This window comes from Cryptomeria japonica, chromosome 3 (genome assembly GCF_030272615.1).
Source record: "Cryptomeria japonica chromosome 3, Sugi_1.0, whole genome shotgun sequence".
Lineage (NCBI taxonomy): Eukaryota > Viridiplantae > Streptophyta > Pinopsida > Cupressales > Cupressaceae > Cryptomeria > Cryptomeria japonica.
In genome coordinates, this window is record NC_081407.1 from 64257761 (window position 1) to 64273102 (window position 15342).

Below are 15342 nucleotides of genomic sequence, written 5' to 3' on the forward strand. Positions count from 1 at the left end.
ATATTTTTTTTTATATAAAATATAATTAAACAAATTATATAAATATATCACATATTATTAAAATTTAATACCTTACAACAATGAAAATTATATACATTTATAAATATTTTAATAAACTTCATATGAGAGTCCACATATAACTATCTCATATAAAATCTTTTGCCTTTGTTCTTGTTCTTGCATGTAAATCTTATCTCTTCAACTAAAAGGTTCCTATTTGCATACCACACAAAATATTCTTATGAGAATTTATATATCATCTAAAAAAACTATTTGTTACAATACATACCATACAGATAACTTTTTTTTTAATTTGAACAAAGCCAAAGTACATTAGAGACCATCTACATAAATTAAGTAAATAGTTTTTTAATCTTCATTTTATTGCCCTTTACATTATTGTTGCTCAAATTTATATAACAACAATAATTTATTTTTGTTAGGTAAGTTTTAATATATTAGTTATTTATGTTGATTTTTTTCATATATAATTGGTTTTTGTGTTTTAAAATAAAGCACATTTTATCTTTTATTGTTTTATTCTATTTTTTATTTTATAATTTATGAAATTTAATTTTACATAAAAACAATATAATATAATTTTACTATCATCATCATGATTCATGGCAATAAAAATGGTTTTCAATGCAAATATCCATTTTAGTGTTTTGCATGTAACGGACATTGACTGCTATTGGCGGAAAATAAGGAGAAGATTGAAGAAATCAACTAACTTTATCGACTAGAAGACATTATTCTTCATAGTTCATTACTACTTTAAATATCGTTGACTTAAACGTTAAAAACAGCAAACCAAAAAACATATCCGCTCCAAGATTCCTTTTAAGTGTTTTTTTTTTTAATTTTCGAATTTTAAAACCGCTAATGATAGGATTTCAAAACCAAGGAAAAAATATAATAAAAGATTATTCCACTGCACAGTGAATTTTTGTTGTGTACAAAGGGGATGCGTGGAATAATAATTATTGAATGAAAGATGGTAAATTTACGACAAATTTAGCAGAGACGAAAAAGTGACAAATTTAGAAGGTGTTTTGGCGTTCAAAAGCTTTTGTAGGCAATTTGAGAGCATATACAAAGACATTTTGACTCCCGAATTTTTGAGGCTCTCTCTTAAGAAATCTGAAATTGTTTGAAAGGAATATATAATAAAGTTTTAGTTCTTTTAGTGGTGGAGAACTGAATTTGATATCTGAAAAATATTTAAGAGGAAATCATTTGCAATCTCTGATTTTTTTTTAGGGAAAAACATTCCGAGAAATATTTTTAGTTGTTTTAATGGCGGAGGAAAGGGCTGGTTATTCTTCTACTGAAGACTTGGGGATTCCTTCGGGGCTTAACAAGATTAAAACACGATCGGGGCCCCTAAAAGAAGAAAATCAGGTGGATTTAATTCCATCAGATATCAATTTTACTAGTCTGACAATTTCAAGCGTGGCGGAGAAAAGCAAAGATGCTAAAGAGGAGAATTCAACACAGGGCTTTTCCGTTCAGTCGAATTCACGTTGCAAGATGAAGACTCAAAGTCAGCCTGGAATCGGCCGCGGTGCTACAGCCGCAGGTGCGATGAAATTTCTAAATAATTATTTGCAAAGCTCGAAATTATGTTACAGAACTTTGATATCAGCAGGAAAGTTTTTAATTTTGAGCTTAATAGCTTGCGTTATGTAAGAGTAACTTGAAATTCTGTTGCAAATTGTTGTGTTCTGTAGGAAAACATAAATTATCTAAGTTCTATGAAATGGCAATCTCAGCTAAATCGTTGTAACGGAACGCAAGCCTTACTGGCTGCCTGAGAGATAGAGCCACCAAGAAAAAATGATTAACTATAGATTGGTGAAATTAATCTCGTGTTTATGTAATTTATGGGAAAATTCGGTTATTTAGTTGGTTTTCGGAAAGAATTTAATTAATTTTAGATTTTAGAGTTTCCCGGTCAATTACTTTTATTCAATGGTTATGGATAAAATTATCCAGAAGCATTTGAACAAATTTAGTTATGGTTTGTCAATTTCTAATAAAAAAGTGCAGATTCAACGTCAGGTTTGGCATGCTGCGGGTCCTACAGGACCTGCTACACTAAAAGATTCAAATTTAAGTTTAGTTTTTTGCATTATTTAGGGAAGCTTGAAAGTCTGCAAGTACAGCTGAAATTCTGTAGAAAGCTTTAATTCTGAGCTAAGTCCGAGCAATTGTCCACATATTTTGATGACTAGCTGAGAGAAACCAGCCAAAAATTTAAATTAATTTATATAACCCGTATTTGTGCAATCTAAGGTGAAAATTCTATTAAATTGTTAAATAATAAAAAATAGTTAATATTTATTAATTTCTGTTGGCAAAGTTACGAGTGAAAATCAGGCTGAGTGCTGCGCTGGTGCTACAGGGCCAGGGATCATGAAAATGTCGAATAAGCTTGATTAATCATGTTATATAAGGGAAACTTTGAATTCTGTACAAAAACTGTAATTGTCGGCTAAAGCTGAGTTTCTGTTTGCACATTTTATTGAGAAGCTAAGAGATAATGGCTAGCCAGAATATTAAATTATTTTTAGGGACGTCTAATCTGTTAATTTCTTTTGTTTGTGGCATTTGAAGTGAAAATTCAGATTTTTTTATTTTTTTTAATAGGTTAGATGCGGGTTCTATAGGGGCTGATGCCCATAGTTAAAAACGGTAAAAACAGGCCTTAAGCTCTTAAAACCACGAAGGCAGACACACATAATAAAGTACCATAACTAAGGCCACAGATGCACTAGGAATAAAGAAAACAAGGACAGCATCCCCAATAAAACGATAGCTACTTCATCTACTCAATGAGGATCAAGTATGGATCCTTCCTGATTGTTAGGTTCAATCGTTATACTTGGTCCCAGGAAAGAGCATCTGGTCACAAAAGAAACACTGCTTTTGGAGATGCCTGGAAGGGTGTAAAGACTATAAATCTCCAGGCAGTCATTGTGAAGAATATCACTCAAAGTATCCATATACAAGGCTAAATCCTGACAAGAAATATTGAAGTGCCAGATCATCCTCCCTTTTCTCCAAAGATGGGGAAACATGTCTGATACATTCCTTATCTGCTACCTTTCCAAGATAGAAGTTGCCTTCTTCCAAACCAGGAAGATTTTTATCAAAACTATCCCCAAGGAACAGGACTTCATTTTCAGGGAAAATCTTTCACAGTATCCATTCCTTAACTGCTAAATCAGAGATGTAGCCACTGAGTTTAGAGGCAAGATCCTCTGTAATGGAGGGTCAAGCATGCCTTCTATGAGAATTCATCGGGCCATTTGCTCTCAGAACTTTCTTAATGAAACCTAACATAGTAGCATCTGCAGCATGAAAGGTCCTCTGCAGCCAATGGCCTAAGACAATGCCACTGTGGTGAGTCTCAGTGCAAATGCTTGCTCATCCTACCAGCTGCTAAATAAAATGCCAGGAACACTGCTACCAATCCAAGATGAATGCCTTGTGACTGCTCTGCACAAACAAAAACAAATGGCAAATACCTGGAGACCATCGTTCACTTTAAAACAGTGAAATGGCAATGAATCAATAACTGCTTTAGGAGCTGTCACCAAGACTTACACATGTGAAGGTGAACAGAAATCTAGTTCAGGATGAATGATCTTATAAGGATAATCTGCCTTTAAAAAGGATTCAATTCCCCAACCCATGAGGTTGATGCTTGTCTTTGCTGAGAAAGGCAAGTGAGAGATCCCAGCTGTAGCAGAGGGATTAGACCCAAATAAAATCTAAATTAAGCAAAGTTAGTTTTCTGTCTTCATTAATGTAAGAACTCCGTTTTTAATGAGTTAGTGTTAAGTACACGTTCTATTGGGGTTCCTGTTGATGGTGTTTTTACGCACTATGCAACACAAAATAAAATACTAAGTATTCTATCCTCTCTTGAACAAAGATTCCCCAAATGCTAAGCTGCGTGATCAAGTGGGACGACTCCAAGGTTCTCGAATGTTAGGTCTTGACATGCTCTTGGATAGACTCAGTTGTTTGATGTGATATTGCTGGAATCACAAGGTGGACTTACGTTGAATGCTTGAATGCTTGAATGTTGTTGGAATGTGGAATTTCGCTTGATTTGGAGAAAACAGGAAAAAGGATGAGGGTTGAGAAAGCTATTCTAATCCTAGGAATGTAAGAGCGATGGACAATCTTTGGTGAAACTCAACTAAGCTCTGCTTTGACATGCATCGAACATCTCCACAAGGCTAGTGCGATCTTCTAAGGATAGCTGGATGATTTTCAAATCACCATTGCATGCATAGATACCCTCAAGGTGAAGTATATCAATGAAGGAGTGATAATTGAAGTTAAGCTTGACTAATATGAATCTAGTTGACCACGTAAGACACTTTACAATCAACAATGTGTTAGTAGTATGGATGTACGAATTCCACCATTGATCATACACAAAGTTCTTCCATTCATCGAAACAACATGAAAATCAAATGAGAAGTAGAGACCATGCAAATTGTTGAATCAACATATGAATTTCACCATATCTTCAATGAAGATTACATGCTTCATACAAAAATGTCTTGGCAACAATCTTTGTCTTCTCTTCATGCTCTACTCTAATTATTAGCTGTTCTTGAACTACTGTTTATTGTCTATTAACCTTTACAAATGAAAAAGTGGAGCCTTATATAGTGCTCTCATCACAATTGAGATTCACGATCAATGGCCAAGATCGAAAGATAGAAACTCTAATTAGGGTTTGTTAAACCCATTGTAAAGCATTTAATGTTTGACCAATGATAAATTTACAAAATGTAGGACACATGTCCTTCTTTGAATAATCAACCAATAGTTGATGGCAGTAGGTGCATCGGTCATTGTGTCCATATGTGGTAGTTATCTCTTTGTAGATGAATCATGTACATTGAATCTGGACGCCTTATCTTGAAATGATGTGATTGGATAATTGATGATTGGGCATGATGGTATGATGAAAGAATAAGAATCCGGTCAACTACTGAGAGGGGGGGGTGAATCAGTAAATAGAAAAACTGATACAAACTTCACCAATATCAAAATCAATCTCTCAAAGTAAACTTAGAACTATCAATGCGGTATCACTGTCAAGATAAAAACTCTCAAGATAAACTGGTTGACTGTTACAACAAATTAACAGTAAACAACTTCAAACTCATAAACATCCAAATGCTTTTACTTATGTCAGTAAACCTTCATTTCACAATGTTTCCGGTTATCATGACTTATCAAAGTGGATTAAGTAGTTAAGCAAATCAATCATAAGAACACAACCACAAAACATTCACCACTTGACACAATATTTTTGACGTGGAAACCCAAATGGGAAAAACCACGGTGAGATGAGACTCGCAAGATAACTATCTGAACTCTTCTGAAGTTCGCCCTGTTAGGAGCCTAGCCCGTCAAAGCTTTACAAAAGTCTTGTTAAGAATGGATCCCGTTAGGGACCACCTGGTTAAGGGATTGACTATAATGCCTTGTTAGAAGCAATACCCTGTAAAGAGTAACCTCGGTAGAGGATTTGAAAATCCAAGATAATGGATCACCTTGTTAGAGGATTTGAATAGCACCAAGCTTGTTAGAGCTTACCCGGTTAGGGGATTTCAATTCTACTGTAATTGTTAGAAAACAATAGGAGTTTGCTGATCTGTTTGAATAGCACTACACTTGCTTGTTCAGATCTTTTTCATGCTCCTATCAGATGCCTTTACTCAAACTGCAGATACATCATTTGGTTCGACAACCACACACACAACTAAAACTTTGTCAACTCTGAAACTAAACAACTCATCGGTCCTATAAACAAATCAATTAGGTCGGTAACACAACAAAAACCTAATTCTCTCATAGAGATTACAAACAAGTCGGTTCAAGTATGACCGTTGGATTACATAGCAATTTCTGCACATCAATCAAGAAAACCTCAATCGCTCCTTGATCACTGCTTCATCGAACTCAGTAACTCATCACTCGCTTTGCATTACATGCAATATACTTGCTCATTCCCTAGACAAAAATTGTTTTATCAACATGCTAAAATCACTTGAGATTCTCTTCATACAATAATCATATGTGGCATAATCATAACTGCTCAACATCAGATCATAAACCAATATAACAAATTCACCAAACTTAATCGGTTAGGGTTTATCAAAACAACGGGTAGGGTTTACCGGTTCGACTCTCCAATACATAGCAATATCGGTTCACCCCACAAACTTACCTACCGGTTACAGTTTCCTTCACTTAGCTCTTCCTACCGGTTACAAAACAATATTACAACAATATCAACAAATATTATTACCGGTTAATTGACATCAATGACAACATAACATATCATTAATGCAATCTTCATGCAAATGCCAACAATCTCCTCCTTTGGCATTGATGGCAATATAAATATCAATACCATTGATTGCTGTGAGCTGTGATTGTGAATAGGAATCCTGGTTTACATTACCAAGTATTCACCTTGTCTTCCTTCTCTCTATCAATCATACAAATCACATAGTTCTTCTCCCCCTTTGACAACAATGCCAAATTGAAAGTAAAACATGTAGTGTCAAATTTCACTATTCAGCATCAACAACCTGTAGCTTGATGCTCCCCTTGTGGAATAACTCCACTTCTACACCAATCCTGCTGCAAAATTTTGCAAGTAGCTCCGGGACTGATGTAATCTACATCATGCTCAATTGACCTCATGAAGGGGTATAACCCCTAGCTGACTTCTAAGATACTCAAAAGTAGTCTTAGGCAGAGGTTTAGTAAAGATATCTGCAAGCTGCTCCTTGGTAGAACCATGCTCCAAGATCACATCTTTACTCTGCATTTTTTCTCTTAAGAAATGATACTTCAATTCAATATGCTTGGTTCGTGCGTGCAAAACAGGGTTCTTGGAAATATTTATGGCACTTGTATTATCACACAAGACTTTGACAGGTTCTGAAATCTTCATCTTAAAACTTTCCAAAATGTGTCTCATCCAGATAGCCTGGGTACAATTCATGTAAGCTGCAACCTACTCAGCTTCAACAGTAGATTGTGATGTACAACTCTGCTTCTTACTACTCCATGAAACAAGTCTTCCTCCAAGAAAAAATGCTCCACCGGTTGTGCTTTTCCTGTCATCAACATTTCCAGCCCAATCTGCATCTGTGTACACCTTCAAGTCAAAGTTCCCTCCATATGGATACCATAATCCATAGTCAACAGTACCTTTTAGATATCTAAAAATCCTTTTGGTTGCTATCAAATGTGTTTCCTTAGGATTCTTCTGGAATCTAGCAACTAGACCAACTGAATGAGCTATATCCGGTCTGTTGTGAACAACATAGTGCAATTTTCCAATCATTGACCTGTATTCCTTCTCATCAACAGATGTGGATTCATCTTCCTTAGACAACTTACAACCTGTAACCATTGGTGTCCCAACTGGTTTACAGTCACTCATACCAAATGTCTTCAAGACTTCTTTCACATACTTAGATTGTGTGATGAAAATACCATTCTTCATTTGCTGTATTTGCAAGCCTATGAAATTTTTTATTTCTCCCACTAGAGACATTTCAAACTCATTTTTCATTTCATTTGCAAAATCATTGCTCATGTCATCATTTCCTCCAAATATGATATCATCTACAAATACTTCGTTGACCAGTATTTTATCTCCTTCAGATTTGAGATATATGTTACTATCTTCACTCGTTCTTAGAAATCCTATCTTAATCAGATGTGTATGAAGCCTTTCATACCATGCTCTCGGTGCCTGCTTTAATCCATATAAAGCCTTATGCAATCTGCATACCATGTCTTTCTCATGGGTCAAAGCATAACCATCTGGCTGCTCAATGTATACTTCTTCCAGTATCCCATTCAAAAATGACGACTTAACATCCATCTGGTATACCTTGAATTTCTTATGTGCTGCAAATGCAAGTAAAGTTCTAACACCTTCCAATCTTGCCACTGGTGCAAAAGTCTCACCATAATCTTCTCCTTTCTCTTATGCATAACCTTTGCAAACCAACCTAGTTTTGTTGCGAACCACAAAACCATCTTCATTCTTCTTGTTCCTAAATACCCACTTAGTACCTATCACATTTTTATTTACCGGTCGGGGTACTAGGGTCCATGTGTTGTTCTTTTCAATTTGATCTAATTCCTCCTCCATAGCTTTAACCCAATGATCATCACCAAATGCTTCCTTAGCAATGCTTGGTTCAGTAGTAGAGATCATGTAGGAATTCTCTCTGATTCTTCTTCTGGTTAGCACTCCAGCATCCTTATCCCCAATAATCTGCTCCGGATTGTGATTGAGTCTCACATATCTTGGAATGACATGATCATTATCCTCAGGTTCATCTTCTTCATTATCATCATCTTCTGAATTTATCTGTTCTGGTTGAACTGGTACAACAGTATTTGCTTTACCGGTTTCAGATTTCACAGTTTCTGGTTCCAAAAACAAAATGCAAGGATCTTCATCCTTTTTCTCCAAACTGGTTCCCTCTGAGACTTCAAGATATTCATCCACTCAAACATCAACACTCTCAATAATTCTCTGTGTTTGGTTGTTAAAAGACTCGTAGGCCTTACTCTTGGTGGAATAACCAAGAAATATACCTTCATCACTTTTAGCCTCAAATTTGCTGACATAATCACCTCTCTTAATAAAACATTTGCTTCCAAATATTTTGAAATAACTAACATCAGGTGATCTTCCATACCAGTATTCATAAGGAGTCTTGTCCTTACCTCTTTTTACCAGAACCCGGTTCATTATGTAGACAGCTGTGTTGACAGCTTCTCTCCAAAAAGTTTTTGCTACACCTCCTTGTATCAACATCGTCCTAGTAGCTTCAACAACTGACTGGTTCTTTCTCTCTATGATACCGTTCTGCTGTGGTGTCCTTGGTGCAGAAAACTACCGTTTGATACCATTTTCTTCACAATATCTAGTGAATTCCTCAGAAATAAATTCACCGCCCTCAGACATTTTATCTTTTTACCGCTCTCCTTCTCAGCTAAGGCCTTGAATGCCTTGAACTTACTAAAAGCTTCAGTCTTATCCTTCAAGAATGTGACCCACATCATCCTTGAGCAATCATTAGTGAAGATCATAAAGTATCCGTCACCTTGAATACTTTTTGTCCTTATTGGTCCACAAAGATCTGTATGAATCAAATCTAACAGATGTTCCGCTGAAAAAGATTTGCTCTTGAAAGTTGAGGATGTCATCTTTCCCAACTGACATTCCTTACATAGAGCATTAACCGGTTTGTCCAATTGAGGTAAACCTCTCACTGTCTTGGACTTACTCACTTTAACAATGTTATGAAAGTTTATATGACAAAATCTCCTATGCCAAAGCCAACTATCATCTATTTTTGCAATTAAATAGTTGCTGACTTTAGGATTAAGGTGAAACAGGTTACCTTTAGTTTGCTTCCCGGTTGCAATCAGTTCACCTTTGCTCCCATAGCTTTTGCACATACCATTTTTAAACTCCAATGGGTATCCTCTGTCATTGTGTTGTGCCACACTCAAAAGATTGTGCTTTAGACCTTCAACCCAGTAGACATCATCTGCACTGCTCTTTCCATTAAGAGAAATAGTTCCCTTACCTTTAACCATGCAGGGTGTGTCATTACCAAATCTTACAACTCCGCCATCAAATTCCTTCAAAGAAAGAAATTTGCTCCGATCACTGGTCATGTGATGTGAACAACCACTATCAATGATCCAATCATTAGAGTTATCCATCCTTGATACTAACGTGTTCTGATCAGATATCTATTCTTTAATGGCTACAAACACAATATCTTCATTAGCATTACCATCAGTTTCCTCATCAGTGATACCACCATCAACAACAATAAGACAATCTCTTTTGCCTTTACCCTTATACTTCTTGAATTTCTCTCGCTTGTGTTCATTATCACCATTAGGACAGTTAGCAGTTATATGTCCAATCTTGTTGCATGCAAAACATTTTAAAGGTAATTTACCTCTATATTTACCAGTGCCTCTGGGCAACCGCTTGGCCAACAATGCTTCAAGCTCAACTAAACTGTCTTCATCATCAACTTCTTTGCTGGATCTAGATTCATAATAGTGACTGACATCTCTACTTTTCTTCAAAGATGGGTTAGAAATAGAAGCTCTAAATGCAGACTCAAATTTCTGTACACTACCATCATAACCATTTAATTCAAAAGCAGTAAACTTGCCAATGATGGAGTCAAGGGTTACCTTAGTTTTGTCAATAGATTTCAGCTCCTGAATGGCTGCAACTCGAAAAGCATTGACCGGTAGCAGGGTTCTCAGTACCTTACTGATCACTGTGGCATCTTCCACTTTACCTCTTGCACTCTTAATTTCACCGACTATCTCTTTTATCCTTTGACCATACTGCTGGATATTCTCACCTTCAGCCATCCGCATGTCATCAAACTGCCCTCTTAGACTCTCTTCTTTAACAATCTTAACATGTTCATCACCGCTATAAATCTCTTCAAGTTTTTGCCATACCTCATATGCTGTCTCTAGACCATGAACATCTACATACTCTGCATTAGACAAAGAACTGATAATAGCCTCTAATGCTTGATTGTTTTCTTGTTGTTCTTTCTTCTGATCATCAGTCATAATCCCAGTAGGTGCAACATATTTAGTATTTTTACATGTTCCCAATACTGGTTTCCTAGACTCTTGATATAAATTTTCATTCTGTCACTCCATATCCTATAGTTCTCTCTATTAAACTTTGGACTTTCCTTCTTCATCATGATCTGCAAGATCTTTACCTCAAGTTGTTAGGCTTAGACCTTAGAGGACCTGATATGCTTTGATACCAATTGATGGTATGATGAAAGAATAAGAATCCGGTCAACTACTGAGAGGGGGGGGGGGCGGGGGCGAATCAGTAGATAGAAAAACTGATACAAACTTCACCAATCTCAAAATCAATCTCTCAAAATAAACTTAGAACTATCAATGCAATATCACTGTCAAGATAAACTGGTTGACTGTTACAACAAATTAACAGTAAACAACTTCAAACTCATAAACATCCAATGCTTTTACTTATGTCAGTAAAACTTTATTTCACAATGTTTCCGGTTATCATGACTTGTCAAAGTGGATTAAGTAGTTAAGCAAATCAATCATAAGAACATAACCACAAAACATTCACCACTTGACACAATATTTTTGACGTGGAAACCCAAATGGGAAAAACCACGGTGAGATGAGACTCACAAGATAACTATCTGAACTCTTTTGAAGTTCGCCCTGTTAGGAGCCTAGCCTGTTAAAGCTTTACAAAAGTCCTGTTAAGAACAAATCCTGTTAGGGACCACCCGGTTAAGGGATTGACTATAATGCCTTGTTAGAAGTAATACCCTGTAAGGAGTAACCTCGGTAGAGGATTTGAAAATCCAAGCTAATGGATCACTTTGTTAGAGGATTTGAATAGCACCAAGCTTGTTAGAGCTTACCTGGTTAGGGGATTTCAATTCTATTGTAATTGTTAGAAAACAATAGGAGTTTGCTGATCTGTTTGAATAGCACTACACTTGCTTGTTCAGATCCTTTTCATGCTCCTATCTGCCTTTACTCAAACTGCAGATACATCATTTGGTTCGACAACCACACACACAACTAAAACTTTGTCAACTCTGAAACTAAACAACTCATCGGTCCTATAAACAAATCAATTAGGTCGGTAACACAACAAAAACCTAATTCTCTCATAGAGATTACAAACAAGTCGGTTCAAGTATGACCGTTGGATTACATAGCAATTTCTGCACATCAATCAAGAAAACCTCAATCGCTCCTTGATCACTGCTTCATCGAACTCAGTAACTCATCACTCGCTTTGCATTACATGCAATATACTTGCTCATTCCCTAGACAAAAATTGTTTTATCAACATGCTAAAATCACTTGAGATTCTCTTCATACAATAATCATATGTGGCATAATCATAACTGCTCAACATCAGATCATAAACCAATATAACAAATTCACCAAACTTAATCGGTTAGGGTTTATCAAAACAACGGGTAGGGTTTACCGGTTCGACTCTCCAATACATAGCAATATCGGTTCACCCCACAAACTTACCTACCGGTTACAGTTTCCTTCACTTAGCTCTTCCTACCGGTTACAAAACAATATTACAACAATATCAACAAATATTATTACCGGTTAATTGACATCAATGACAACATAACATATCATTAATGCAATCTTCATGCAAATGCCAACATTCACCACCTTAGTTAGTTCGATCTTTGTAACTCATCACAAGTTGTAGTTGTAAATGAATGAGGCTTATCTCTTGATACTCAACATTTCCAATCGCTTGATCTGATGATGACTTTGCTCAAATTGATCTTCTAACTTTGATTAACTCTTTTGAAATTGTTTCCTGTCTTGATCACTGACATTCTCCTTGTCTTGTGTGGAAACTCCTTCGCCTCAGATATGTTTCACTTTCCATCCTTGGAATCCTTCGTCCTGATTGTCTTGATCTTCTCTTGATGTCGATGATCTTTTCCGGTTACATTATGGTGATCCCATCAACTGCCTTGTATGAGCTTGAAACTTTACGTGATGCAATGTCTTCCTTGGACCTTTGTCTTTGCTTATGTGGTGAAATCATGATATTTTATGTGAGTTGATGTTCAGGTAAGCTATTGGGATTCATTGTTTCAGCTAGAGGTATAGAAGTAGATCCGGCTAAAGCTAAAACAATGATGGAAATGGCATCTCCCAGGAATACCAGTCAACTCAGATCACTTCAAAGAAGATTGTAGTCAATTAGAAGACACATGTCCTTCTTTGAATAATCAACCAATAGATGATGGCAGTAGGTGCATCGGTCATTGTGTCCATACGTGGTAGTTATCTCTTTGTAGATGAATCATGTACATTGAATCTGGATGCCTTATCTTGAAATGATGTGATTGGATAATTGATGACTGGGTGCCACCTTAGTTAGCTCGATCTTTGTAACACACCACAAGTTGTAGTTGTAAATGAATGAGGCTTATCTCTTGATACTCAACATTTCCAAGCACTTGATATGATGATGACTTTGCTCAAATTGATCTTCTAACTCTGATTAACTCTTCTGAAATTGTCTCGTCTTGATCACTTGCATTCTCCTTGTCTCGTGTGGAAACTCCTTCGCCTTAGATATGTTTCACTTTCCATCCTTGGAATCCTTTGTCCTGATTGTCTTGATCTTCTCTTGATGTCGATGATCTTTTCCCCTTACATTATGATGATCCCATCAACTGCCTTGTATGAGCTTGAAACTTTACGTGATTCAATGTCTTCCTTGGACCCTTGTCTTTGCTTATGTGGTGAAATCATGATATCGTATGTGAGTTGATATTCCCTCCATGCCTTGAAGTCTTGACCTTCTTTACCTTCCTTTGCATGCTCATCCCCCTTGCATCAAAGCTGGAAACAACCATAATTTGAATCAAAATATTGCAAAAAGTACCTAATCAAGCTTACTACCTTCTCAAATTTGGAAATGAATTTTGTGATCATGGAAACATCCGATTTTATGTAGATTTTGTGTCTTGGGCCTAATTTATGTCTGATTTCACACTTTTATGTGCCTGATTTGATAAGTTTCATATCCGAGACAGGTCTGATCTGCATTGGTAATTGTGACAATATCTGATCATGATCAGAATTGCTGGCCTTAAAGATGAATTCGCTTGTGAGGAGGCTGAATTTGCTGTTGACAGTGATCAATCTCACCACCTCCAATAGTCGCCTTTGCCTTCAAGCATGAAATGGTTGATGGAAGGAATGCCCTCTTGTCTTGAATCGGATCTGCTAATGAGTGCTTTCAATTTTTTGTTTGATCAAATGAAATGATCAAACACAATATATAGATGCTTGAGGAAGAATCACATCTCTTCATATTGGCCGACCTTACCACCATCATTAAATGTTTTGCAATTGGTTTCACAAAGCCGACTTGAATTCTAATTCAAATTTTAAATAATTGTTTTGGTCATTAAATGTAGTGGGGTTTTTCGAAATCGTCTTGATTCAAATCGCAGCTCTTGATACTCAAAACGTTGTCTTTTCATTTGCTAAGGAGAATTGAATCCTTATGTTGCACATTTTCCTTATCCAAGGACGGGGCTATCTTCTTAAGTCGCTCTTTTCAATGTCCAAGGGATGGGTGCTATCTTCTTAAGTCTCTGATTTGATTGAGGCAGGGACGGAGTGACTAATCTAACATTGCATCTTTCCTGACCAAGAACATCTTGAAACCTTAAGTTGCTGATTTGGTTGATGTAAGGACGCTTTGATTCTTTATTGCGCTGATCTCTATGAGGTAAGGACGGATCATATTCTTTAATTCGCTTTTTTGCAAGGACAAGGGACAGACTGAGATGCAATCGGTCCTGGCCAAGGAAAGTTTGCCTTCAAAAATTCTCAAGAAGATGAAATCATAATGAACACAAAAGTCTTTTATTTCACTGATCTCCTTGGTAAAGGGACAGATTGTCCGAAGATGCGTCCAAGCAAAGGGTGGAGTAATGAAATGCCCTGAGTCATCCTTTCAACTCAAACTATAGGTAATCGGTCCAAAGGAGAATACTCTATCTAAGCAAAACTTGCACTTAATTCATATCAAAGAGATGTGAATAGCCAACTCTCAAGTCTCCAGATGAGCTCTCAACTTCAAACTCAATCACTCAAAGGATCAAGTCTAACAAAACCTAAGACCGAAAGCAAAAGGGGAGGTCCCCATTTGCAATGGGGCGATGTGTGAAAACGTCACAACAGGTTTATGTCTAGAAAGATCTAGAAGGATAGGCCCTACACATAATTATATATAATTTGAAAAAATCCATTCAAAAAATCGTACATTGGCTATTGACATCCCACATCTACAGCAAATAAAGCTACAAAAACAAAGCATGTTATACAAAGGACAGAGTAAAACCAGAATGCATCCACATAGAAACTAAGTCACAGATCATACATAAGAGAGCACGTACCCAAACCAGGTTGGAAAGAGAAAGAACTAAATCCCTGTAGGGCCATGCCAGTTGCTAGTTCCTTGTCCTTAGGTTGACAAACATCCAATTTGTATGCATCCCTTGGGGCCACCATTTTGGTGAAGGCTACTTGCACATCTTCTTTTGTGAGGGCTGTAGCTGCCTTGGTTGGGTGTTCATAATTCCATATAGATGGATAGGGTAGGAACAGGGAGCTACTATTCTGCATAGACAATAGACTGGGAGGTAGAGA

The 15342-nt window shown here is 36.6% G+C and overlaps 1 protein-coding gene across 5 annotated transcripts in view; it reads left to right on the plus strand.

The window, feature by feature from the left end:
• The first annotated feature begins 1028 nt into the window (after positions 1-1028).
• LOC131032595 (probable serine/threonine protein kinase IRE4) overlaps positions 1029-15342 on the plus strand; it is a 317811-nt gene continuing 303497 nt past the window's right edge. For 2 of the 5 annotated variants that reach the window (XR_009103480.2, XR_009103481.2), the window contains exon 1: positions 1029-1582. Coding sequence is in view for 2 of the 5 variants with exons in the window: in XM_057963623.2 (XP_057819606.2) it covers positions 1300-1582 (283 nt within the window). In the remaining 3 variants the exon portion in view is untranslated. The remainder of the gene's footprint in view (positions 1583-15342) is intronic. The other 3 variants (XR_009103479.2, XM_057963623.2, XM_057963616.2) reach the window with 3 other exon arrangements.